At 33.5% G+C, this 27,685-nt stretch overlaps 3 protein-coding genes across 6 annotated transcripts; 2 read left to right on the forward strand and 1 right to left on the reverse strand.

The window, feature by feature from the left end:
• The first annotated feature begins 287 nt into the window (after positions 1-287).
• Positions 288-10,860, forward strand: LOC122529030 (HEAT repeat-containing protein 5B). Of its 3 annotated transcripts, XM_043654756.1 has the most exons (35): positions 288-574; positions 799-973; positions 1,071-1,282; positions 1,367-1,514; positions 1,581-1,691; positions 1,784-1,967; positions 2,045-2,205; positions 2,280-2,529; positions 2,606-2,749; positions 2,812-3,062; positions 3,154-3,265; positions 3,347-3,599; positions 3,673-3,782; positions 3,861-4,024; positions 4,264-4,296; positions 4,624-4,698; positions 4,790-5,065; positions 5,147-5,428; positions 5,531-5,720; positions 5,792-5,961; positions 6,066-6,387; positions 6,476-6,742; positions 6,810-6,991; positions 7,093-7,338; positions 7,405-7,624; positions 7,707-7,970; positions 8,049-8,211; positions 8,300-8,415; positions 8,503-8,787; positions 8,857-9,093; positions 9,177-9,328; positions 9,399-9,612; positions 9,731-9,745; positions 9,856-10,001; positions 10,104-10,860. In XM_043654756.1, exons 2-35 carry the CDS (start codon positions 842-844, stop codon positions 10,275-10,277), a joined length of 6,261 nt encoding a protein of 2,086 aa, XP_043510691.1. In that variant the 5' UTR covers positions 288-574; positions 799-841; the 3' UTR covers positions 10,278-10,860. The 3 variants fall into 3 exon arrangements, with proteins under 3 accessions (XP_043510691.1, XP_043510694.1, XP_043510692.1); XM_043654759.1 differs by lacking the exon at positions 4,264-4,296; XM_043654757.1 differs by lacking the exon at positions 9,731-9,745 and having other exon boundaries at positions 289-574; positions 10,104-10,859.
• Positions 10,861-17,656: 6,796 nt separating this feature from the next.
• LOC122528995 (prostaglandin reductase 1-like) lies at positions 17,657-20,841 on the forward strand. 2 transcript variants are annotated; one of them, XM_043654703.1, is made up of 5 exons: positions 18,421-18,560; positions 18,636-18,747; positions 19,527-19,818; positions 19,942-20,215; positions 20,411-20,841. In XM_043654703.1, exons 3-5 carry the CDS (start codon positions 19,568-19,570, stop codon positions 20,750-20,752), a joined length of 867 nt encoding a protein of 288 aa, XP_043510638.1. In that variant the 5' UTR covers positions 18,421-18,560; positions 18,636-18,747; positions 19,527-19,567; the 3' UTR covers positions 20,753-20,841. The 2 variants fall into 2 exon arrangements, with proteins under 2 accessions (XP_043510637.1, XP_043510638.1); XM_043654702.1 differs by lacking the exons at positions 18,421-18,560; positions 18,636-18,747 and adding an exon at positions 17,657-17,928.
• A 1,738-nt stretch (positions 20,842-22,579) lies between these two features.
• Positions 22,580-24,081, reverse strand: LOC122529009 (homeobox protein DBX1-like). Its single transcript, XM_043654722.1, has 2 exons — positions 24,073-24,081; positions 22,580-22,822 (listed from the first exon to the last, which is right to left on the reverse strand). The coding sequence occupies exons 1-2, from the start codon at positions 24,079-24,081 to the stop codon at positions 22,580-22,582; spliced, it is 252 nt and encodes an 83-aa protein (XP_043510657.1).
• Positions 24,082-27,685: the final 3,604 nt, after the last annotated feature.

A 27,685-nucleotide genomic window follows, 5' to 3' on the forward strand; every position in this document is an offset into this window, starting at 1 on the left:
AAGTTTGATTATGAGTTTAAAATTAGTAATCAATATGGATTAAACATATTATGAATAGTAATTAAATAATTCAAACTGATTCTATACATGTATAGAAGAACAATTTATCCTTTTATTATAATTAAAAAAAAAAGGATTCTTGATAATATATTTCATAATTGACTTTCAATGTAACATAACTGATAAATTACATTTAACTATTATTTAAATAACTGATAAATTGCATTTAACATAAATCATACGAGTGCAATAAAATTACATCAAGTGGGCACTCTTGATAATTCGTTGCCAGCGTTCCTCATTCAGATGATTACGGATCTACCCTAACCTAAATCAAGTTAAGATTTGTCAATTACATGGAAAAATTGTTCCTTGTATTATCCGTTTGTAGTACTATTGAAAAGTGTTACCGAAGGACATGCTATTTATAAAGTGATTTATTTTGTGTTGTTTTATTTTTCAACATGAAATGTAAATTCTTAATGTGAAATGGAGTGATTTCAAATATATTATGTAAAAGGAAATAGAAAATTATGTTATTTTCCACGTACTGATGATATCGGCAGTTTTTCTGGTATTTAATTATATACTTTTATCGAGTTTCATTATTATTATTACTTATAAACTGATAAATAATTTAAGAACGTAGGATAAAAATACTATATATATATATATATATAATATGTATTTTATGACAGTTCCTTATGACTTTTCAAAACAAATATTTAATGCTTTAATTACAAACCACGACGCTAAACGTTAATAAATATTAATGAGTATAAATTAATATTCATAGTATTACAGGAAAAAATTGGGAAACATTAAAATCTAATTTATTGAAATGATGATGGAGTTGAGTCATAGTTTGACTCTCAATGAGGATGCTCTTAATCAAATCCCAGAGGCTAAGAGGCCAGTTTTTATATTTGAATGGCTACGTTTCTTGGATAAAGTTCTAATAGCTGCACAAAAGGTATCCTGGAATAATAAATTTTCTTGTTGTCGTAAAACGTTTTCATCAGCAAAATATATATATTACCAAATGTTTTATGATGATATATGATTCTCAGAGTGACATTAAAGGATGTCAACAAAAGCTAGTAGAACAATTAACCAGACATATGCAAGGAGCACCTGGACCTCCTACGCGAAGACTCATTGCAAGATGTCTCGCAACTTTATTCAGTGTTGGTGATACATTTTTGCTTTTCGATACTGTTAATAAATGTAATGATATTCTCAGAAATAAGGATGATTCTCCGAGCTTCCTCCCAACAAAATTGTAAGTAAATTTCTTGTTTACAACATTTATTTAGTAACAATGTTTACATATTTTGTAATTTTCTAAATGTGTTATTGTTTATAGAGCTGCTATATGTTGCGTGGGATGCATGTATGAAAAATTAGGAAGAATGATGGGTAGGTCATATGAAGAAACTGTACAGATATTAATAAAATCTTTACGTTCTGCAGAATCACAAACAAGAATAGAAATTATGCACACTTTAGAAAAGGTAATATTTGTTGTTATATAGAAATTAAGATTATTTTAGAAAAGTTACATAAGTTTGAATTATTAGGTTTGTGCTGGAATGGGATCTGCAATTACAAATGTTTATAAAGAAATATATAAAGTTTCTAGACATTATCTCACAGATAGGGTAATGGCTGTAAGATGTGCTGCTGCAAAGGTATTTTATTAATCTTTTTCCAATATTATGTAGGTATATTTTTTATAGGTATATATATATATATATATATGTACTTGATGTAATATTTACAGTGTTTGTTAGAAATGTTAAATCATGCATCATTTTTGTACACCACCGAAATAGAAAGTGTTGCAACACTTTGTTTTCGAGCATTTGAAGGTTCAAACTATGAAGTACGATGTGCTGTTGCAAAATTACTTGGTACACTAGTAGCGATGACTCAACTTCCAGCCCCAAAAGGAAAAAGTCCTTCAAGTATTTTAAATATATTCATTCAATTATTCATTATGTACTAATAAGAATTATATTAATCATTAATTTATTGCTTTTAGTTACACAAAATAAAAATTGTAAACAAATCTCACTCGACGAAGTTTTGAATATTTTAATGTCCGGATTTTTAAGAGGTGGAGTAGGTTTTTTAAAAGGTACTGGAGAAATAATAAAAGGAAGTTCTAGTGTTAACAGAGAAGTTCGAGTTGGAGTCACACATGTAAGATAAAATATAAAAAAATAATATCTCATTTTATAAAACAATCTAATTAATTGTTTATTGATATTTTACAGGCATACGTTGTATTTGTTCAAATGTTAGGGGGATCATGGCTTGAACGCAATGTTGGTACATTAGTTGCACATGTACTCGACCTTGTTACAAATCCAAAAGCAGCAAATTCGCATGTTGATGCTGTTTATTCTAGAAAATGTGTTAACTTTATATTACATGGTACTATAGGGAAATTGTTAGGTGAAGGAGCTCAAGCTGCTGCATGTAAAGAAATAGCTTACACCATTTTAAAACAGATGAATTCCATTGGTAAATTTCATTTCTTATTGTTATATTGATTTAGTAAAATATATGTATTTTTTATTTTCTTATTCTAAATTCTTAGATTTTAGCCCGGAAAATGCAAAAGACTGTAATCAAGAGACATTATTTAGTCAACATTTATTAGTTTGTGCACTGCAAGAAATGGGGAATTTGATCTTAGGATTGGGAACAACAGCTTGCAATTTATTATCTGATCAATCTTTGAGTATGTACCTCATATATAAGATATATACTTAATACATTGTATTAATTTGAATATTTTTCCAGATTTAATTGATACTATTATAGCTGTTTTGGTTCATCCATGCCAAGCAGCTAGACTTGCAGCTTCCTGGTGTCTACGTTGCATTTGTGTAGCAGTTCCAAGTCAAATAACACCTCTGATCGATCGCTGTGTAGATGGAATTGAAAATATGCGTAGCTCACCGGAAGCAATAGCTGGATATAGTAGTGCATTAGCTGCAGTTCTCGGTAGCGTTCGTTTATCGCCACTTGGAGTTCCCCATACGAAAGGAAAAGTAATTATTTTTAAATAATATTTATGACTGTTGATATGATTTTATGAAGATATAGGACTTTGTAAACTAAAAATTATTCATTTCATTTTAGATTATTTTTAACACCGCAGAAGAACTTCTGAGAAGCGCAAGCCAAAATAGTCGTTTATCGTTAAATAGAACACATGCTGGGTGGCTTCTAATTGGAGCAATAATGACTCTTGGTACCGTAAATTTAAATTAATATGTTGTAGAATAATTAAATATATCTGCATATGTAAAATATATGTAAAAAATGCGTTTAGGAACGGCGGTGGTGAAAGGATTATTACCTAGAATGCTGTTATTATGGAGAAATTCTTTCCCTCGTTCGAACAAAGAACTCGAAAGTGAAAAGGCTAGAGGTGATGCTTTTACATGGCAAGTAACTTTAGAAGGTCGAGCTGGTGCATTATCTGCAATGCACAGTTTTCTCCTACATTGTCCAGAACTCTTAAATGATGATATTACAAGACGACTTTTAACACCGATTGAATCTGCATTGGCAATGTTAACAAAGTATGTTATATCTGTATATACTTCTGAAATACTTTTGGGCTAATATTATATCGTTGCTATATATAACTTCCAGTTTATCACCTGTATTGAAAAATTACGGCCAACAATTAAAAGCTCCAGCTGCTATGGTTCGTTTGCGTTTGTATGAAACATTATTATTATTGCCACCTCAAACTTTCGAAGGTAATTTTATAATTTTAAGAGTTAATCACATGAAAATACTAAATTTAAAGAAACCAATATATTGTAAACGTTAAACAGGTTCTTATACACACCTCTTAAGGATGTTAGTATCGGAATTTACATTAACTGAAAATCCTGGAAATACTACGACTTCGTTGTTACGTGCAGTTTGCCATGCCAATGATTCTGTAATTCTTGGTACATGGTTACAAGAAACTGACCATCGTACAATAGAAGATCAAGTATGTACCTTAAAACGTTACTTTAGAACAATGTCTTATATGCGTTTTGGAATGATTTGATATATAACAAACGTAATATAATATGCTTTATGCTGTTAACACATTTTTTATTTAATATTATTAACATTTATTAATGTAAAAAAGTGATATAACAACGAAAGCACTCCAATCATGTAAAGATTTAGCGTGTATTATATTAATTAATTGAAATTAACATTCATATTTCCACTCGTATCCAGATGGAACCAAACAGAAGGGCAGATTTGGAACATGTGAGTAATGTTCTATGAAGCCTTTCATTATTTGCTGTTTATTTATACAACTTTTTTTTTAACAATATTTCTTATTTCATATGTGTATTATAAATCGATTTATAAAATAATGATAAATATTAAAACTAATGATCTTAAATTTTTTTTTTTATATTTTAAAAAATGTTAATAATAATTAATTCCACATTTATTGCTTTTATTAACACGAGTATGTTATATTTGGTTTTTTTTTTGTCATAACATTTTATTCATAGCATTATTTACAGTATAAACAAGAAAGAAACTAAAAATAAAATACACTCAACTTCTACATTCTATTTGTTATAGCTACAACCAAATAGTGCTGCAGGTTCTGGGGCTTTAGAACACAATCCATGTTGTCTTTACAGACCAGTACCACAAGTAAATATTTTTTCGATTTAAAAATATATGAAAATATATATTATTTGTAATTAAATATATATAATTTGTAATTCCGTTATCATTGTTTCAGGATGATATAATTCCTGGGCCCTTGCCTTTAGGAGTTGCTGTCATTGATCTCTCTGTGTCTTTGTTTGGTCAAATCTTTCCACGTGTAGCGAATAAACATAGATTGCAGATGTTAGATCACTTCAGTGAATGTATAAAACATACGAAGTCTGGTAGGCAAGAAGCAATACAGATGAATGTTTTTACGGCTGTACTAAGCGGATTAAAGGGTTTGAATGAAGCAAAAACTGGCTTTGGTCAAGAAGATGTGAAAAAATCTGCGACTAATCTCATTATTGTAAAGATATTTTGCAATAATATTATAATATTTTCATTTTATTCATTGTAAAATATTTAATTGATGTTGCTTATATTACAGAGTGCTTTAGTAAGTAGTAATTCGATACTAAGATGGGCAGCTGGAGAAGCTGTTGGAAGGATGGCTCAAGTTATTTCTGATCCCAAATTTACGGCGGAATTAGCACAAACAAGTTTCGACCGCTTAAAATCTGCTCGCGATGTTGCTAGTAGAACAGGTCATTCTTTAGCGTTGGGGTGTCTTCATAAATATGTGGGTGGAATGGGATCTAGTCAACATTTGAATACAAGTGTCAGTATTTTACTTGCACTTGCCCAAGATAATTCATCTCCTGTAGTACAAGTAAGTCTATATTAAAATAATTTCTTTTATGTTGTTAATTACAACTAATTTTAATTAAATTAATATTAAATCAAAAAAATTTAATTTTATCTTTTTACCCAGGTATGGGCATTACATGCTCTTGCACTTATAGCCGACTCTGGTGGACCAATGTTTCGAGGATATGTTGAACCTACATTATCTTTGGCATTGACTCTTCTTCTTAATGTTCCTCATTCTTATATTGATGTACACCAATGTATAGGGAAAGTGTTATCAGCTCTTATTACAACAATAGGACCAGAATTACAAGGTTCATAGCTTTTATTTTACTTCAGTTTCAAAATTTCAAGCATAATCTGTATTGAATATATTTGTCTTTAGGTAATACATCAACAATTTGTATGGCACGTTCGTCATTTTTGTGTGCTTGCGCAATTATGCAAGACCACCAAGATCCTCTTGTACAGGCAGAAGCAACAGGGTGTCTTCAACAACTACATTTATTTGCACCAAGACATGTTAACTTGTCTTCTCTAGTTCCTACATTATGTGTAAGATTTACATTATATTATGTTTTATTTATATAACGTAAGTTATATAAATTAAGTTAGATAAAAGAAGTATTTTCTTACATTGTAATTTAATTTATTTACAGCGAACTTTATCGAGCAATCATTTACTTTTACGTAAAGCTGCAATATCTTGTCTTCGACAATTAGCTCAACGAGAAGCGAAAGAAGTATGCGAACATGCAATGACTTTAGCTAACGAAAGTCGAGATACTAACATAGTAGAAGGTCTTGTTATAACAGAAACTGGTTTACCAGGAGTTTTGTTTAGTATGTTAGATACAGAAACTGATAGCAAGTTAATTAAAGATATTCATGACACGCTAACCAGCATGCTGCAAATTTTAGCAGCAGATCATTTATCTCAGTGGTTGTCCTTGTGTAAAGACGTTCTTACAATAGCTTCAGGTATTGTAATATATTATAATACGTTAATAAAGATAGTAATTGATAAATTAAATAAAATTAATAAGCTACTCATGTTTATGATGTATAGAAACATGTAACAATGAAGAAGGAAATATTGTTGACGTCGAAGACAGTACTACGGATACTGATAATGTAGATACAGAAGGAGATGATGATCAAGCTGAATTCCACGCTGACGAATCTACGAAACAACGGCCAACTATTACACCGAGATGGCCAACTAGAGTTTTTGCAGCACAGTGTGTTAGAAAAATTGTTGCTGCTTGTGTAAATAATAAGCAAGCGCACTTTGATCTTGCCTTAGCTAAAGAGATGCAAATATCTAAAGGAAAAAGTACGCTCTTTTAAATTATTTGTAATATTTTTATATATGATTGTTTATTAACTTCTGTTAATTACAGGCGACTTTCTAGTACTACATCTTTCCGATTTAGTACGGATGGCATTTATGGCCGCGACAAGTGATTGTGATCCTCTTCGACTCGAAGGATTGAAGACTTTACAAGAAATTATAGATAAATTTGCCAAAGTTCCTGAACCAGAATTTCCTGGACATTTGTTACTTGAACAGTTCCAAGCTCAAGTAATAGTTTTAAAAGTTTTAAATAAAAAAAAATATATTTCAGATATATATTATAAATAGATTATTATACATCATTATTTATTTATTATTATTTATTACAGGTTGGAGCTGCATTGAGACCTGCATTTTCAGCAGAAACAGCATCACATGTTACAGCTGCAGCATGTGAGGCATGTAGCGCTTGGATTGGAAGCGGAGTTGCTAGGGACCTTAATGATCTTCGTAGAGTACATCAGCTACTTGTATCTTCTTTAGAAAAATTAAGAGAAGGACATACACGACCACAGCTTTATAATGAAAGTTTATTAACTCTTGAAAGATTAGCAATTTTGAAAGCTTGGGCAGAAGTAAGAAACAAATTATAATAATGATTTCTTCCTTCTGTTTACTCATTAATTTCTTATTTTTATCAGGTGTATGTAGTTGCTATGATAAAAGATGGTTCTGCTTTAAACAGTAAAGATACATTCAACCAAAATTCACACCAGAGTGATGATGATGATTCCGAAGATTTTGGGAAATTTGAATTTCAGACTGAAAGTTTACTAAGTTTAGTGCAACCAGAGTTATTAAGTTTAAGTCAGTACTGGCTGGCTGCGTTGAGAGATCACGCATTACTTTCATTACCACCAGGTATAAATAGTTTCTATGCTCTATATAATTTTTAAGTTGTTTACATAAAATACTGATAATCAGATAATCAATATTTTATTAGAATTTTCCAGTCAATTACCGCATGATGGTGGAGCTTTTTATACAACAGATACAATGGAATCTGCTCGACCTCATTACTCTGAATCATGGGCCCCAATCTTACATGCTGCGACACTCTGGCTTAATGCAAAAGGATTTGGGCTAGAAGAAAATAAAAATGAAGTAAAAACATCAAATGCAGCTAATAATAATAATAGCAATAATAATAACAATGATATTTCTACCAATACTAATACAAACGTTGAACGTTTCCATTTATTATTTGGTAAATATCCTTCAGTAATATTACATTACATATTATGTTTCATTCAATGATATTATATTACATATTATATTTATTTAGGTATATGTATGGAAGCATTGTGCAGTCCTCGTGTTTCGGAGTCTGTCCAAAATATAGAAACATGTTTAAATGCATTGTACACTTTATTGGATTCTACTTGGGCTCGTAAAGTTTTAATTACAGATCGTTCATTACCGATTGAATTGTGTAATGTTCTTCACAGGTAAGCCTTATATGTACATAAGATCTATCTTATAAATATACGAATAAGTAAGTATATAATACACCTTGTTGAATATTTTATTATTTAGAATGCTTTTAACAAGAGAAAGTTTTGTAATTCAAATGATAGTAATGGAAGTTCTGAAACAAATAATGAAAGCAGCACAAGAAGATTTGACAGAAAGAAAGAAAGCTAAATTGGAAGGTAAAAAATTAAGAAAATTAAGAATATTAAAATTAGAAATATTTTATAAAAATTAAATATTTAAATATTTATATTATTTTATGATAGAAATAGCACCAACACATGAAGAAAGTAATGAAACTCAAGATGTAGATTTACTAGGAGAAGGAGAAGAAAGTGGTGAACTTACTCCTGGAAAATCATTGGTATTTGCTGTTCTAGAAGTTTGCTTATGTCTTTTAGTTCGACAAATACCAGCACTAAATCCTAATCCTGGTGGAACAACCGCAATTTTATCTCAAAGAGGATATATGCCGTGTGAAGAAAGCGGCAAACTTATAGCTGCTGCTCTTAATATAATGGAATCTCTTCCTATTCTTTGTTCTCCTCAAGGTAAATATTTACTTTCAAATATTTGTTTGTTTAAATGTTTATTTTTAATACATATTATTTTAATATTAGGGGCTATAGCAATTTTACCAACACTGTTGTATTTATCAACTGGAGTGATTAGAGAAACTGCAGTGCGTACTGACAATGAATGCAATAAAACAACATCAGACACACCAGTTCATGCAGCTTTGCATTGTATAAAAAGTCTTACTACAAATAAATATGCAAAAGATCATAGAAGTCAAGAACAATGGACTAGTCTTTTACAAAGCGCTCTTGCTAAAATTATCGATCTTGCTAAAACCGGTATTACAAGTTAGAATTACATGAAATTTGTTTTATATAGTAAAAAATATTTAATTAATAAATTGTTAAAAATATGTTTGTAGGAAATGATGAAACGAAAATGGACGAAGTGGCGATGATGTTAGGAATTGCAGTATTTGTTCTCCATGCATCGTCTGAAGTTGTGAGTGCACCAAACTTACAATTTCCGTGTATAAACCATTTTAGACATGCTTTTCAGTCGGAAAACATAATGGTAATAATATTTTAATACTATATTATACATTATTTATAATTTGAAATATTCATTTCTTAAAATTTTATAGGTCAGATTAAAATGCGTTCAAACATTAAGAACAATATTTTTACATCCGGACCGTGTAATAAGCACTCCTTATATTCATGCGTTAGCTCCAAGATTAGTAGAATATTTGTACAGTGATAAGAGTAAGCAGGTTACAACCGATTTAGGATTATCTTTCACTTTGGAATGTATTAGCACAGTTGAAGCTCTTATAGGACTTGCTGATCTTTCCCATCGTACGTATTAATCTCTACTATTAATTTCGTACTTTCATTACGTTAGATTTATAGTACATCAATAGTACATCAATATCAAATTAGTATTTTGACAAAAAGTATGTTACATGCTATTCAGGAGATCTTTTACAAGGTTTGTGAAAAAAATAGTAATTTACGTTGTATTTAATATTACAAAATATGTTTTAATTACAAGTTTTTTAAAATTTATTATCTAACATTTTATTTTTTTGATTAACTTAGGTATACAGATGTTGACTTTACTTGTGCCAATCCTAATTAATTATTTATTGGAGGGAGATCAACTACAACATGCTTCCAAATATCAATTAAGTCTTCATCAACAAAGTTTTCAATGGCTTAATAAAATAGGACCAAAATATCCTCAGGTACTTGATGCACACTCTTTAAATATATATGTATTTAAATATAACTTATAAACTTAAGAAACATAAATTACCGTTATCTAAATATTCAATGTTTTATTTTAGGAATTTAAAATGTTAATGTCACAATCTACAGAATTGAAAACTAAACTAGAGAATGCAGTGAGATCCACTCAACAAGCACAAAGACATACTAGACCAGTAGATCTTGTAAAACCTCAGATAAAAATTTCTACACCATCTATCAAACTCAAAACAGATTTTTCAAATTTTAACTAAACTCACTGTAGTTCTACTTGATATGTTGTATGTTTATTTAGGAAAATTAGTTTATAGAAATATTATAATTAATATTTCTATACCTTTAACATTTAAATATATGTTTACAGGAACAATACAAAAACTAATTTTTATTTTTTAAACATATATAATGAAGAACAAAAAATAAGATCATGTAAAAAATAAGACATAATAGTGTTCTTAAATAATGTACAACATAATTTACGTAATTCTACTAACTGAATAATAATACATGGTCGTTGTATTAGTTTATTAGTTAAATACATATGATGTGTGGAACAGATGTAGTAACTTGATATGTGTAAGATAAAAGATTTTAGTTATGAAATTTTCATAAGAATTTCATTAATACAAGTACTCATTTCACAGTACTTATCTATTAGCACTTAATATCATTTGATCTAACAATAAGTAAAGATTTGTAGTAATTTTATTTAAAATTGATTAGAAATTTAAGTAAATAAAAATTTGATTTAAATGTAAAAAATTTAATATGATAATATTTATCCAATATATAGGTTCAGAAACTCTTTTTCCTATCGCCCTTGCATTTATATTTTTTAACTTAAAAAACTTATTGCTTTTACCTTTTTAAGTAATTTTTATATAAAAATAATTGACTATATAAAATTTTAAAAATGTATATTAAAATTGTAAAATTATATTTATTTAAAAATGTAAATTGTATTTTGTAGGGACAATTCAACAATTCTCTCAATTTTATTTATTTCAGTATCATACTAAAACAAATATCTTTATAAAAAATTGAGATTAATAAGAATCACATCAAGATACAATATAAAAATATAAATAGTGAAGAAATGTAATTTTTAATATTTCATAAATGAAATTATAAATTATTTTTCATACAGTTAATGCTATATAAGAATATAATATTTCGTTATTACTGATTAAAGTTTATAATATATTACAATACGCAACGTTTATTTAAAGAGTTTTCCGTGTTCTTAAGTATACTTTTGATATTTTAAAATTTGTATAGAGATTATTTACAATAATAATTATATTTTGCAAATTTTAATTTTATACGAGGATAAATATACAACGGATAGTTCAATTTTTTAAATTAGTACGAATTTTCATTATCTAATAATCTGACCGTAGTGATTACATAAATGTATTAAAATATGTATTGTAAGATTAATCACACAAAAGTAACATTAGGCTGTGGATATTTAAAAAATGGCAAAGCGATGATGCGGCAAAGCTGCATGAGCTAAATTTAATTATATTTGTAATTTGCCGCCATACCGCTTATCGCTTATTTATATATCCACAACCTTACTCTGTTACGAGATAAAATTCTTATAAAATTATACTAATGAAATACAAAAATAGTAGAATATAAACTTATTATACATATAATAAATGTAACATGAATTACTTCTTTATAGTGTATATTAGTTAATAAAATATGAAAAATATGAATATTGTTATTATTATTATTATAGATATGTTATCACTATTATCATTATCACTATTATTATTATTATTATTATTATTATTATTATTACTAATATCTGTCATTATCTATAACAATGGAATATAAATATAATAAACATGATATTACAAATAATCAGAAACAAAAAGGTTTATTCAAATAAATAAAGAACTTTATATTAAATTACTACAAACGTTCTTAAAAAATTATACTAATGAAATTAAAAATTTAAATACACAACCTGCTTATTTAACGAAAGATATATATTTAGAATATGATTATACATACATATATATATTTCTTCACATTGGAATGCAGAAATAAATTAATTGATAAGTAAAATATTGAACAAAAATAAAAATTTTCAGCGAGGAATACACCACAGATCACGAGATATTCCCACATAAATACTTTCCCCAAAAAACCTAATGTATCAGGAGAACATGAGACTTAGAGGTGACATAAGTGGCTGGACAGCTTGGAATGATCCGTCCTTGATATACCAAACCATGTTCTCCTGAAAATTCGAACTTTCAGAAATAAAAATTCCTAGTGCTCCAGATAATCTGGCTCAAACATTTTTCGAAAAACCGCTAAATCAGCAGAATCCTAAGAATGGGGGCACTATCGTGCCATCACTTCGAGTTTCATGTTCTCCTGATACAAAACTCAAATTCTCAGGCGGAAATTCCTCTTCACTTAGGACATATCACACGTCAAAAAATTTTTCGAAAAACGCCTATATTAGGAGAACCGCTCATCGGCCGGCGATGTTGTGCCACCTCCCCGAGTGTCATGTTCTCCTGATACAAGTCTCGAATTCTCAGTCAGAAACTCCTCTTCGTTTCGGAGATATCGCATGTCTGAGATTTTTCAAAAACACCTGTATCAAGAGAACCGCCCATCGGCCTGCGATGTCGTGCCACCTCCTCGAGTATGATGTTCTCCTGATACAATACTCGAATTCTCAGTCACAAATTCCTCTTCGCTTAGGAGATATCACAGGTCAAAAATTTTTCGAAAAACGCCTATATCAGGAGAACCGCTCATCGGCCGGCGATGTCGTGCCACCTCCTTTAGTGTCATGCTCTCCTGATACAAAACTCGAATTCTCAGTCAGAAATTCCTCTTCGATTAAGAGATATTGCATGTGAAACATTTTTCAAAAAACGCCTATATCAGGAGAACCGCTCATCGGCCGGTGAGGTCGTGCCAACTCCTCGAGTGTCATGTTCTCCTGATACCAATCTCGACTTTTCAGTCAGAAATTCCTCATTGCTTAGGAGATATCGCACGTCAAAAATGTTTCGTAAAACGCCTATATTAGGAGAACCGCTCATCGGCCGGCGATGTCGTGCCACCTCCTCGGGCATCATGTTCTCCTGATACCAATCTCGAGTTTACAGTCAGACATTCCTCTTCGTTTAGGAGATATTGCATGTCAAAAATTTTTCGAAAAACGCTTATATCAGGCGAACCGCTCATCGGCCGGCGATGTCGTGGCTCCTCCTCGAGTACAATGCTCTCCTGATACAAAACTCGAATTCTCAGCCAGAAATTCCACTTCGCTTAGGAGATATCGCATGTCCAAAATTTTTGGAAAAACGCCAATATTAGGAGAACCGCTCATCGGCCGCCGATATCGTGCCACCTCCTCGAGTATCATGTTCTCATGATACCAATCTCGATTTTTCAGTCAGAAATTCCTCTTCGTTTAGGGGATATTGCATGTCAAAAATTTTTCGAAAAATGTCTGTATCAGGAGAACCGCACATTGGCCGGCGATGTCGTGCCACCTTCTCGAGTGTCATGTTTTCCTGATGCCAACCTCGAGTTTTCAGTCTCGAATTCAGCTTCGTTTAGTGGATATTGCATGTCAAAAATTTTTCGAAAAATGTCTGTATCAGGAGAAACGCTTATCGGCCGGCGATGTCGTGCCACCTGCTCGAGTATTATGTTCTCCTGATACCAATCTCGAGCTTTCAGTCAGAAATTCCTCTTCGTTTATGATATATTGCATGTCGAATATTTTTCAAAAAACGTCTGTATCAGGAGAACCGCTCATCCGCCGGCGATGTCGTGCCACCTCCTCGAGTGTCATGTTCTCCTGATACCAATCTCGAGTTTACAGTCAGAAATTCCTCTTCGTTTAGGAGATATTGCACGTCAAAAATTTTTTGAAAAATGTCTGTATCAGGAGAACCGATCATCGGCAGGCGATGTCGTGCCACCTCCTCGAGTGTCATGTTCTCCTGATACCAATCTCGACTTTTCAGTCAGAAATTCCTCTTCGCTTAGGAGATATCGCACGTCAAAAATTTTTCGAAAAACTCCTATATTAGGAGAACCGCTCATCCGCCGGCGATGTCGTGCCACCTGCTCGAGTATCATGTTCTCCTGATGCCAACCTCGAGTTTTCAGTCTTGACTTCTGCTTCTTTTGGTGGATATTGCATGTCAAAAATTTTTCGAAAAACGCTTATATCAGGAGAACCGCTTATCGTCCGGCGATGTCGTGCCACCTTCTCGAGTATCATGTTCTCCTGATACAAATCTCGAGTTTACAGTCAGAAATTCCTCTTCGTTTACGAGATATTGCACGTCAAAAATTTTTCGAAAAATGTCTGTATCAGGAGAACCGATCATCGGCCGGCGGTGTCGTGCCACCTTCTCGAGTGTCATGTTCTCCTGATGCCAACCTCGAGTTTTCAGTCTCGAATTCAGCTTCGTTTAGTGGATATTGCATGTCAAAAATTTTTCGAAAAATGTCTGTATCAGGAGAAACGCTTATCGTCCGGCGATGTCGTGCCACCTGCTCGAGTATCATGCTCTCCTGATACCAATCTCGAGCTGTCAGTCAGAAATTCCTTTTCGTTTATGATATTTTGCATGTCGAATATTTTTTAAAAAACGTCTGTATCAGGAGAACCGCTCATCGGCCGGCGATGTCGTGCCACCTGCTCGAGTATCATGTTCTCCTGATACCAATCTCGAGTTTACAGTCAGAAATTCCTCTTCGTTTACGAGATATTGCACGTCAAAAATTTTTCGAAAAACTCCTATATTAGGAGAACCGCTCATCGGCCGGCGATGTCGTGCCACCTCCTCGAGTGTCATGTTCTCCTGATACCAATCTCTAGTTTACAGTCAGAAATTCCTCTTCGTTTAGGAGATATTGCACGTCAAAAATTTTTCGAAAAATGTTTGTGTCAGGAGAACCGCTCATCGGTCAGCGATGTCGTGCCAACTCCTCGAGTGTCTTGTTCTCCTTATACCAATCTCGACTTTTCAGTCAGAAATTCCTCTTCGCTTAGGAAATATCGCACGTCAAAAATTTTTCGAAAAACTCCTATATTAGGAGAACCGCTCATCGGCCGGCGATGTCGTGCCACCTGCTCGAGTATCATGTTCTCCTGCTACCAATCTCGAGCTTTCAGTCAGAAATTCCTCTTCGTTTATGATATATTGCATGTCGAATATTTTTCAAAAAACGTCTGTATCAGGAGAACCGCTCATCCGCCGGCGATGTCGTGCCACCTCCTCTAGTGTCATGTTCTCCTGATACCAATCTTGAGTTTACAGTCAGAAATTCCTCTTCGTTTAGGAGATATTGCATATCAAATATATTTCGAAAAACGCTTATATCAGGAGAACCGCTCATTTGCCGGCGATGTCGTGCCACCTCCTGGAGTGTCATGTTCTCCTGATACAAATCTCGAATTTTCAGTCTGAAATTCCTCTTTGTTTATGAGGTATTGCATGTCAAAAATTTTTCAAAATCCGTCTGTATCAGCAGAACCGCTCATCAGCTGTGCGATGCCATCTCCTCGTGTATCATTTTCTTTTGATTCAAAACTATAATATTCTGTCAGAAATTCCACCTCGTTCACGAGATACTTTAGATTAAAAAATTTTCGAAAAGCGTCTGTATCACAAGAAACGCTCATCAGCCGACTACGTCGTGCCACCCTCCTTGAGTGTCATGTTCTCCTTATAGCCAAAGCTCGAATTTTCAGCCAGAAATTCTTCTTTGTTCCGAAGATATTCCGGCTGAAATATTTTTCGAAAACCCTCTGTATCAATGGAGAAGGTCACGACGGAGGGGTATTTTCTTGTTGCCCCACCTCTTCGACACCTAAAATTTTTTCTTCTTGACGGGCGATAATGGGTGTTCATGGTGTAAGGATGAAGGATGGTTTTTTGTGGGTTTCTCGTCTCAGTGTCGCTGCCTACTACTCATAAGTAGGGCTGATGGCAACGACCCCTTACCCCAGACCGCTTGTTGTTATTTCTACTCGCTAGGCTGGACGGGCACCCATCCTAGAGCGGTGTTCCGCACTCTGTTTGCTTAACATCGAAGATCGCTATACTTCGACGCTAGGCGCTCAATCACTTGCGGCTTGTACAAGTCGGTGTTCGAGACTCGTACTTTAGGAGCTATAGGCCGGCTACACTTTTCATACAAGGTTCGAAATTTCGGCGATATACATCTTCTGGATTTGGGTTAGATATTCGCTCTTAAATATTTTTCGAGTATCCTGTGTATCAGGATAACCGGTCGACGGGGGCTTTGTTGTGGCACCTCCTGCTTTCTCCTGATGCTCAATCCAAATATTCAGCGAAGAATTTCTCCTGGGCATCGAGATATTTCCGCTTAAATATTTCCCGGTTCTGGCAAGGGTTAGTCTAATAATTTATTTATTAACTAATTGTTCCTGCAGTCCAGTCTAGACCGTAAGAAATTTTGTGGATCTAAACTGGACTGTAGTTCGCGTAGTTCTTAGCTTGATATCGTTTTGCAAATAAATAAAGTTTAAAAAACGATACCAATTATCAAGATTCACCACGTGGAGGTGACTACGCACGGGTCTTATTATATTATATCATAGTGTATCGTGTGTCAATACTGTTTTATTTATCAATAATGTGGAGCAATTAATTAAATTTTCTTATAAATGTATGTGACTCGATCACTGCAAATAATTGACTGTAATACTTAGAAATGTCATAAAAAAATTTATTATTTAATTGTTGTAAATGAATCATTAGAAATATTGTATTGTATTTAAGCAATTGGAATGTTCAGAAACATTTTAAAGTTTAAGCAATGCGTACATGACGATTGGTAATTATGTGATACTTCGTACAGGACAGGATGTACATAATTAATCTTGATTGTTAGTTGTATGGAAATTACTTGCTGATACGGAAGTCTTCAATATTTCGAAATACGGCTTTCATTTTACAATAATGAAAAATTTAATAATTGTTAGATTTTTGCTGTTTTATAGACGCCATTAGTTTCAGGCAACAGCAAATATTGTAATATGTTTGCAAAAAGAGAAATTATTTTTGCATTTACATGGTATTTTTATATATTAGTTAATAATTTTAATGACTTTTTTATAGCAATTGAATCAGTAATTTAATTATTTAATATCCTCGGACATTATTTCATAGTTTCAATAATTCATTTTATGACAATTAAATTGTTTTCTATATTTCGAAAGATTATTCGACACTATTTAGCTTACTTGTAACGAATGAATAAGCTTAATTCCTTCTACACTTCTTGCATCATTTTACCCGATATAGTTCTGCAATTCATCGTTGCTTAAACGTAGAGTGTATCACAGACGGGATTTATGAAATCGGCCAGTGCGTCAATGCCTACTTATCGTTAATAAGAATTTTAACATTTATACAATAATTATTTTAGAGGACGTTTAATTGATACATTATCAGAGCGTAGCAAAAGTTGATAAGTGTGTTGTGTGTGTATTAGTGGTCAGTGAAAACAGAAAATCGGGAGGAAGGGAAACAAACAACAAGTATGATGTAATCGTCCAAAGTTCAAGGTGTGCTAATAGGTTAAATGATAAAGACCGCTGTGTGCGAAGATATTAAGTATTTCACAGTTTCATGCTGCATTTACGAACTAGTTTTCCGAATTGTTTCTCCAGTAAAGGGAAGATCAATCTTTGAGTAGTGACGATTATAACGTGTGCAAGTTACAAGTCACTTTCTACCGTTTTTTTTTTTTTTTGCGAACATTTAAGAAAAATGGTCAAAGTGAAGAGATTCGTCGTAGTGAAACATTTTCAAAACGATCCAAAGCCATCGGATTTGCAGCTGGTCGAAGAGGAGCTGCCTGATCTTCAGAATGGAGGTAAAGATCTAGTAGACATGCATCTCGATTGTTGAAATGTGTACTTGTACGATTTGTTATTAACCGTGTCAGCACTTGGTATCGTGCATTGCGATTATTACATCGTTGTGACTAATATTTTTAAGAATAGAAAGCATTCATTGTACACCCCTCGACATAGTTAAGAGATCTTAAGACTGTAGTTGAAAAATTGTCGATTTTTGACGTCACTTCAAAAATCGTAAGACATCGGACGGACAAGGGCTAATTTCGAAGTTTGAAACTTCTGTTTTCGCAGCGCTTAGCCTGTTTTTCTCTACGATGCATCTTTACTTCATCCAATGGATGGGATAGTAAATAAATATACTTTTCGTTGGTTTCGAAAATTTTGCAAATTCGAACGTTTCTACGATCATAGAAGAAATTTTTTCAAGATTGAATCCAATTTAAGTAATTATATTTGTGGGTTTGGTTTTATGTTGGTAGATTAGGTTTTATGTTTGTAGATTTGATTTTAGGATATGTGTGTAAGCACACGTGAGAGTCGAGCGAAGACAGTGGAACGAGATTATTGCGCTGTTGTATGCCTTTGTCCAGGAGGGATGAAACAAGTGTCCATGTGCGAGTTAGAGTTGAGAGAGTAATACTAAAGTGTGAGAGAGTGATTTCATATGCGAGAGTTATTATATGTATATATTGTTCTATTTTGTATATATTGTATATTATAGGTGTTAACTAAAAATGTGCATTTCATTTAATTTACTCATAATCAGTAGTCCGTGGTTAAGAAAGTGAGAGGGAAAATCACAAATGGAAGCAGTCCGTGGTTACTGAAACAGAGTGAGAAACTCACAATATTACCTCTTTTTCTTTTTCTTTTTTCTTTTTTTTTTTTTTGTTACATTATAGACGATACTTAATATCGCGTGCATTATACATTATATGTAATATGAATGACCAGATTAATATTCAATAGATATGCAAATAATCCAACATGTTTTGGAATGCAAATTGTGCAAATCAGGTGTGCGCATTAACATATTTTAAGACAAAAAGTAATCTATATTTAAGACATGCTCATTATCTTGGACTTAAATAGGAAATTGAAAGACTTCTACGAAGTATATATTTCGATTTTGAAGAAATATGTTGATAAGAAAACACGAATTTTAAATAAAAAGAAAAGAATAGATGTTCTACTGTTGAAGAATTATAGTTAAAAGAGAATAATATATATCTTCTTTACACTGCACGCGTTGCGTTTATAAAGAAGATACAAACAGAGAAAGATATTGTTTAACAAGAGAAAATAATTTATTTTATACATTTCAGTTTTTGTAATATTTTTTATTCTCACAATGAGAATATTTTCGAAATTTCGCCGTGATTTTGCACGATCAGATAATTACGATGTTGCCATTGACTTGAAAATGATAATATCATTTTGTCGCAGAATAATTTTTAAATATATTTGATAATCTGATAATTCAATGTCCTTTATATTATATAATGCTTATTAACATGATTATTAATTGCTAAACGAGTACTAATTGTATGCAGTAATAATATAAAATAAGGATAGTAATACAGGAAGTAAAATAATACAATCTAAATTTTAGAGTTCCTTGTTCAAGCAGAATACCTTTCTGTGGATCCTTACATGCGCGTTTACACTCAGAGATATCCAATAGGTATAACAATGATTGGCAGTCAAGTAGCCAAAATCATTGAATCAAAGAATACAGAATTCCCAGTGGGAGAAAGAATTATTGGTTACTTGGGATGGAGAACACACTCGATTATAAATCCATATTCCTCTGAATATGACTTCTTAGAGTTAAAACCAAAATTGTTACCTGATATAAAAGATCTACCACCATCACTGCACTTAGGAATTTTAGGAATAACAGGGTAATGAATATCATCCAAATATTACAGTCTGATCTGTTTCTGTATAATTTTCTGATCAACATGACACACATTTATCTGTGTTTTCCGAGCAATTTTTGCTTAAGATGTTGTATCCTCTTTCAGAAACTCAGCATATTTTGGCCTTCTAGATATTTGTAAGCCAAAACAGGGTGAAGTTCTTGTTGTGAGCGGTGCAGGAGGAGCTGTTGGCTCACACGTTGGTCAAATAGGAAAGATTCTTGGACTTACCGTCATTGGCATTACTGATTCAGATGAGAAGTGTAAATGGCTGGTAGAAGAACTTGGTTTTGACTATGCTATTGATTACAAAAACGAAGATGTTGAAGTTTTTTTAAAGAAAGCTGCGCCAAACGGAATTGACTGCTATTTTGATAATGTACAGTTCTCTAGCACTAGTATATATTATAGTATCTGGTATACTATATAGCATAATACATAGTATATTAATATATTAGTATCGGTATATATAAGTATTGTATACATTTTACTTGCTTCAGCAATACATACACTAATATTAGTATATTATATATATCTATAATATGTATTTATTATATCTATGTTATAACAACAGGTAGGAGGAGAAATTTCCACTATTGTTATATACCAGATGAAAAATTACGGCCGTATTGCTGCATGCGGATCTATTGCCTCGTACAATGCAGATCTTTCGTCGTTACCAAAATCAACGATTCTCCAACCGCAGTTTGTGTTTAACCGATTGAAAATGGAAGGTTTCTTGATTTCTGATTGGTACGACCGTTGGCACGAAAGCGTACAGAAAAATCTTCAATGGATACACGAGGGGAAACTTCTCTATCGTGAAACAATCACAAAGGGTTTTGAGAACATGTTCGATGCATTTGTTGGCATGCTGCAAGGGAAGAACATTGGCAAAGCTCTTGTTCAAGCTTGAACGGATACACAAGAATGTTGCAATATATATTTTCTCTGTTGGTGAATGTTACAATATATATTTTCTCCGTTGGTGAATGTTACAATATATATATATATTTATATTTTTTTTTTTTCTCTCTGTTTCCCTATTTTACTGTTTCGTCATTTTTATAAAATTCTGATTTTGAAATCTGCGAAACTTTTGCCACAGACAGAGGATTCAACGAGATAATTAGCATAGACAGTTTTATTGCAATATATTACACAGATCATAATGCATCACAATGAATAATTACATTTGGTTGTTTCGATGCCCGAGAGCATGATCCTTAAACCTTAGGTACATATCCTTTTGTAATCGTAAACGTTACGTCTAGTACAACCTTATACGAATAACTTACAGAAAATTACGCAAACTTACATCCATTTCTACTTACAATATAATACATTTCCTGGTTTAGTGGAAATCCCATTATGCCGAAGCTTTCTCGCGAGAGATAAAAATTTGACAGAGAAATTTCGATAATTCAAACAGTAAATATACTCGATTGTGATTTACATGTACAGTCATTATGGCGAAAACACTTCTCACGGTCACAAATCAATTTTTGCAATTCGAGACGTCGCAACGAAGTAAAACGTTGCTCGGATAATAGTGTCGATGGCTCGAAGGAACGATACAACTTTGTTAATTCAACTGAACTTTTCGCAACGAAAGTGAAATAACACAATTGTGTCATCAAACTTTCGTTAGTCGTAGATTTATTACTCGTTAGGCGCTGTAAGATCCACTTTCGCGAGTCGAAAACGTAGCACGGTGGAACGTGTATACAGTGCTGTCGCGACGAGTTCCTTTTTTTGTTTTTTAAACGTTAATACGATAAATCCGCGAGACACCGATAAAGATCCTGGCTCGAATTTCAAATTAACTGCACGAAAATTAAATTTCGCTGCATTCTGCAACTTCGAAGCTTCAAACCCTGAAACTTAGATCGTAGACCATTTGAAAAAAATCATCTTTGATCGTCGCGATTTTTTATCGGTGCCGCGTATTACTGCGTGTCGTCTGGTCATCGGAAGATGGGGAGGGGTTGGGGGGGGGGGGGTCGCGAAAGATGAAAATCACATCTATACAAAGATCCGTGAGTTAAAAAAGATAATGTCGTTGCGATTGCTAAATGCAGAGAAGATCGTGTGACAGTCGGAAATCATCTGAAAGCTGTAGATCCCGGGATGCGGGCCAGGAAGAACCTATCGATCCGCTTGGAACGATTTATCATGTTCGACAGGGACACTTAACGAACAAATGATACGAGACTATTTCGTACACCCGTGTATTATATGTCGCTGGTCGTTTCGTTCATTCGTGGTCGCTTTAACTGCAAGTTAGGACAAGTTCGTGACCCAGTATTTCCTCTATTGCTTCCGACGTGTCTCTTTTTTCGTATGTCTATCTGGTATGCATATCAAACATTCACAGTCATATATATATACTATATATATATATATATATATCTTAACATATAAAATACTCGCGACCGAGAATCTTTGTGCCCAATGTGTTGACCAAGCTTCAGAATTTCCTCCGAATTCCTGCGAATCCCGGGAATCTAAATATAACGAACTTTATTATTATTATTTCATCGAACGGGCACACTTTGATTACTTTGATTTAGGCGAGGGGGAGGGGGCGAGGGGGAGTGTAGGGTGAAACTTCTTCCATTCATTGAAATTCACGCGTGTGAATTCTTCTCGTCCGCCTGTTGATTGTTCCTTGCGTTCAGTCCTGAATCACGAGCCACGATCAAACGAACACGTTCCCGTCGGGATCACCGCTGGAATTTCATCACGTGACATTGATCTCCTCGTCCTCCTCGTTCTCCGTTTGTTCCTCCGGCCGCTGCGGGCTCGTCAAAGGGCTCACGTCGCTCAGATCCATCCTCGGCCTGTCCCCGTCCGCGTCGCTCAGGTCCGGATTCGGATTGTTCTTGTTCGGCAACGTTTGCTCCCGAGAGCCGCCCGTTGCCAGCAGCTCCCTCTCCTTGCTGTTCCTCCATTTCATTCGCCGATTTTGGAACCAGATTTTCACCTGGAAAATTCGCAATTTTGTGTGAGAACTGTGCGGCGAGATAACGCGGTTATCTATCTCGCTACAACGTTCCGAGCGACAGGCGCATGGATGATTGATCGAATCGAAATTCGGGACCGATCATGTGCCGGATGAAAGGAAAAAGGTGTGGTAAATTATACAGATGCGTTGAGATCGAAATTGATAGACAGGCTTGACCGTAATTAATTGTCCATAGTTGTTTGTAATGAAGCGAAGCGTTCGTTCGCAGGAGGGGATACAATATTAAACAGAGCCATCGGAGCAATTCCACCCTAATCGTGCCGGTGTGAAATGGAATTCTTCGTGGATATTTCCCTCCTTCCTTGCGAGCATTAAATAAAGAGGGACGTCCCCCTTTCTATTACAACGTGTCGATGATTTCACTCTTCCTTCTTATTTATATGTCAAATCCTTTTCTTTCCCCTTTCACCTCCCGTTTATGTAGATGAAATTCTATTGAAACTCTATTAATGCAATTTGTTTGCATATCGCTAATGTTTGAAGCTATAAAATTGTGTCATCAAGCTTATCTAATTAACTACCTGTTATTGGTATAATTTAATTTTATAAAAAGTCTGGAGCAGTCTGACTAATGTCAGACATCGTCCCTGAAAGGGTTAATACTTCTTTCTAACTCTCCTAAATTTCACGTATAAAAGAAATCAACCTTCAAAGCTACAAAAATTATCAAACTTATATAATTAACTGTTATTGATATAATTTATGTTATTATTATTATTAATAATATAATTTATATAATTTATATTCCACAGAAAAATTATCAAACTTATATAATTAACTGTTATTGATAATTTATATTATTATTATTATTATTAATATAATTTATATAATTTATATACCACAGAAAGTCTGACTAATATTGGACATTGTCCCTGAAAGGGTTACTTCTTTCTAACTCTCCTAAATTTCACGTATAAAAGAAATCAACATTCAAAGCTACAAAAATTATCAAACTTATATAATTAACTGTTATTGATATAATTTATATTATTATTATTAATATAATTTATATACCACAGAAAGTCTGACTAACATTGGACATTGTCCCTGAAAGGCTTACTTCTTTCTAACTCTCCTAAATTTCACGTATAAAAGAAATCAACATTCAAAGCTACAAAAATTATCAAACTTATATAATTAACTGTTATTGATATAATTTATATTATTATTATTAATATAATTTATATACCACAGAAAGTCTGACTAACATTGGACATTGTCCCTAAAAGAGTTACTTCTTTCTAACTCTCCTAAATCACACGTATAAAAGAAATCAACATTTAAAGCTACAAGAATTATTGTCGAACATGTATAATTAATTATCTGTTATTAACATAATTTATCTTATTAATACAATTTATATTAGTATTATTAATATAATTTATATAATTTATATTCCACAGAAAGTCTGACTAACATTGGACATTGTCCCTGAAAGGGTTACTTCTTTCTAACTCTCCTAAATTTCACGTATAAAAGAAATCAACATTCAAAGCTACAAAAATTATCAAACTTATATAATTAACTATCTGTCATTAACACAATTCACATTATGATTATCAACACAATTTTATATTCCACAAAGATTCTGGAACATCCACAAAACTCTGACAACAAGTCGTCAGAATCGTGCCTGAAAGGATTAATACTTCTTTCCAACTCTCCCTGCAAGCATTCGCGTGGCGAAACTCGGAAAGCAGGAGAGCGGCGAGAGGGTGCCGCGTGATTTCGTAATATTAAAGACCATGTATTACCGAACCGTTGAACGGGCCAACGTCAAACGCACATGAACTCTGGAAAATTTTCCACCCCCTTTCCCATCCCTTTTCCACCCAGCCTCGCCTTCGGTGCCACCCTTCGCTTCGCTGCTGCTCGCCACTTTATTACTGCCTCGAGCTACAACGTCGCCGAAGCGTTGACCCTAAAGCGGTGGATTGATTTACCTAAACGGCTTTTCGAATTTTCGTTGGCCGCCACTCCAACGCGTGTCTAGACGAGAGCGGTGTCTACGCGAGTCTAGCGTACGTCGATGCGTTTGACACATCTTGCCGGACCTTGAGCGTTTCCCTTCGGCGTTTACCTTTCGGGGGTACGACAGCGAGGCGTCAGACCCTAGTGTTAAAATCGTCTCTGCCTCTGACTGAACGGCGAACAAAAAGATAAGACAGAGTGAAATTCGAGGCTTCGTTTCGAGTCGAGAAAATTGAAGACGGAAAAAGTTAGCATTCGAAAAGTTAGCAGAATTCTGCAGGAGAGATTAGCAGGAGGTTAATTCACATCGCAAAAAATGCAGGAAGTAAATAAGAGTAGAATAAAATTTAGAGAGGCTAGACTTTGAGCGTGCTTTGTTGAAAATTGCCTTGATAAATTCTCGAATCGTGAAACTGTTATAACTAACTAAAGTTATGATAAAAAAAAAAACACACTGTACTTCTGGATGACTGACAGAGTCATATTTAAATAAAATAAAATCCTGGAAAAAATTTTTCGAATTTTTTTAGAAAGATAAAGTCTAAAAAAGTATTCTAAGTATTGCAAGGAGCGCTGTATATTTTGTTTTACATTGAAATTCCTTACAATCGTATAAAAATCCGCCATCCAGTCGTTACACGATCACAATAATTAATAATTTTTTCAAGTGAATTCTCTTCTTAATATAGCAGTAATCTACATTTTTATTGAAATTTATAGAAAAAAAAAAAAGAAAAAATACCGGAAATATTCGTTCGTAGTTTTCGATTCAACGTAGAATCGAACGAAAATCGGGGAAAAAAATCATTATTCGCGATCGTTATTTCAACACGATGCTACGATTTGCCAACGATTTTACACAAAATATCAACAACTTTCGAAACTCGTTTAACAACGTTATCTGCGCTTGACAACCGCGCCTCGTCGTTATTAATATTGCTTGGCCTCGGTGATAGGGAGGGTGAGAAATTGATAAAAAAAAAAAAAAAAATGTTTATTGTTCTTTAATATCTCGTCGAACATTTTTATGGAATTTCGTTGCATGCACCTGACGTACCCAACTGCGAACTTCCTTGTTACTCTTTTCATTCTTTCAACGTTAATTTTCTATTCTTCCTCTTTCATTTTCACTTTTTCATTTGCATCAATCCATTTTTTTTCTTTTTTTTTTTTTTTTTTTTTTTGTTGGTTCTGTATAAAGAGTTTTTTGCTGGAAACAAGAACGAAGTTCCCGTTGTTAATGGGACTTTCATTTCGAATTCATTCTGCTATTATTTCGCCGGTGATGACGAATCAATCGCATTTTCTAGATCCGATCATGCGCTATTGATAGCGACTTTCGTGCTGAATTTTACGTACTGTAAGTTAATTGGATAATTTCTTGTTATTAATCAGAATGTCTCCTTTCTTTTTTTTTTTTTTTTTTTGTGAAATTCGTTGCCAATCAGTTTCGACTAGCTTGACTTCAGATTTTTCTCAAACGCAACAAGTCTGACAAAGTTCTGAATATAAACGTGTATAATTTTTGAGTGAGAGAGCCATAAAATATTCTGAAAAGAAGAAAAGACTCAAACTTCTAGCTTGTTTCATCAATTCGTTTTCTCTTGTGCACGAGCACGCGTGTAAGTTCTAAGAAATCGGATTAAAAGTTTCAAAGTTTTATGCACGATAGTTGGAAAGCTATTTCCGACTTTCGACGAGGTGAAAGAATATTGCGAGATGTAACACTGTACTTCATTTCCGTGGTGGGAAAAACCCTTCGTAACTATATTATACATAATTTTGTAACACGCATATATATTCTGTATTGAATACATATAATAATAAAACACAGTTGCAGTCACTATAAATAACGAAAAATAACGAGATAATGACACTGCGCACAGTGTCCCCGAGATTATGGTACCATCGGCTACGGTGTGATTCTATATTTTTCTCTAAAAATAAGTCGAAGGAAAACAGAAAGAAAATGAAAGCGAAAAAATCTCTAATACACAATACACGTAACAATAATACCTAATTAATGCCACCGTGGAAATAGGAACTTTGAACCACGCGCGAAATGGAACTTATAAAACTTTTGTCGGAGAGTCCAAAAAATAAAAAAAATAAAAAAGAGAGAGAGAGAGAGAGAGAAAGAAAAAAAAGAGGAGAGAGATTTCAGCGGAAACGCGAGTTAGACGTGACGGATATAAAACGTATATAGCAGAGGCGAGAAAATTACATGGATCTGCCAGGGATTAATTTACCCAAATTGTTTTCGTATTTTCATTCGGCTAGGGTGTGTGTGCGCTTGACACGATGCAGAACCCTAACGATTCGACGCGTTATTACGCTCTTTAGCAGTAGGGTAAATCCGCGTTGTATTCTCAATACCGTGGCTATCCCATCTTTGTCGCGGAAACACCATTGCGCAACGTCCCTCCCCCTCCCGCCCTCCGTGTAATTGCACTGTCGACATAGTTCGTTGAAATTGAATGGAAAAATATGTGAAAAAAAGAAGAAAAAAAAAAAAAAAGGGAAAAAATTCGCGCGAACTTTCGATGGAAATATTTTTGGGGGAGCAAATTTTCGTTCCGTTTGAAGCAATTACGTGGCGAGCGATTACGTGGAAAATAAATCCCCCCCCCCCTCCCCGTTTCTTTCGTATCAATGACAATGAAAAATTCATCGATACACTTCGAATGTGACTTGGCGAAAAAGAATCTGTTGCCTTGGTCAGTACCAAGTTTGTTCTTTTCGAAAAATGTTTTTACATGGCATTGTCGATGGGGGGAGCGAAGGAAATTGTAAAAATTGTAAACATCTTTTCAAAGTATCGCAGTAAAGCTGTTTCCGTGATCCAATTTG

Source organism: Frieseomelitta varia, unplaced genomic scaffold, assembly GCF_011392965.1.
Source record: "Frieseomelitta varia isolate USP_RPSP 00005682 unplaced genomic scaffold, Fvar_1.2 scaffold_275, whole genome shotgun sequence".
Classification (NCBI taxonomy): Eukaryota; Metazoa; Arthropoda; class Insecta; order Hymenoptera; family Apidae; genus Frieseomelitta; species Frieseomelitta varia.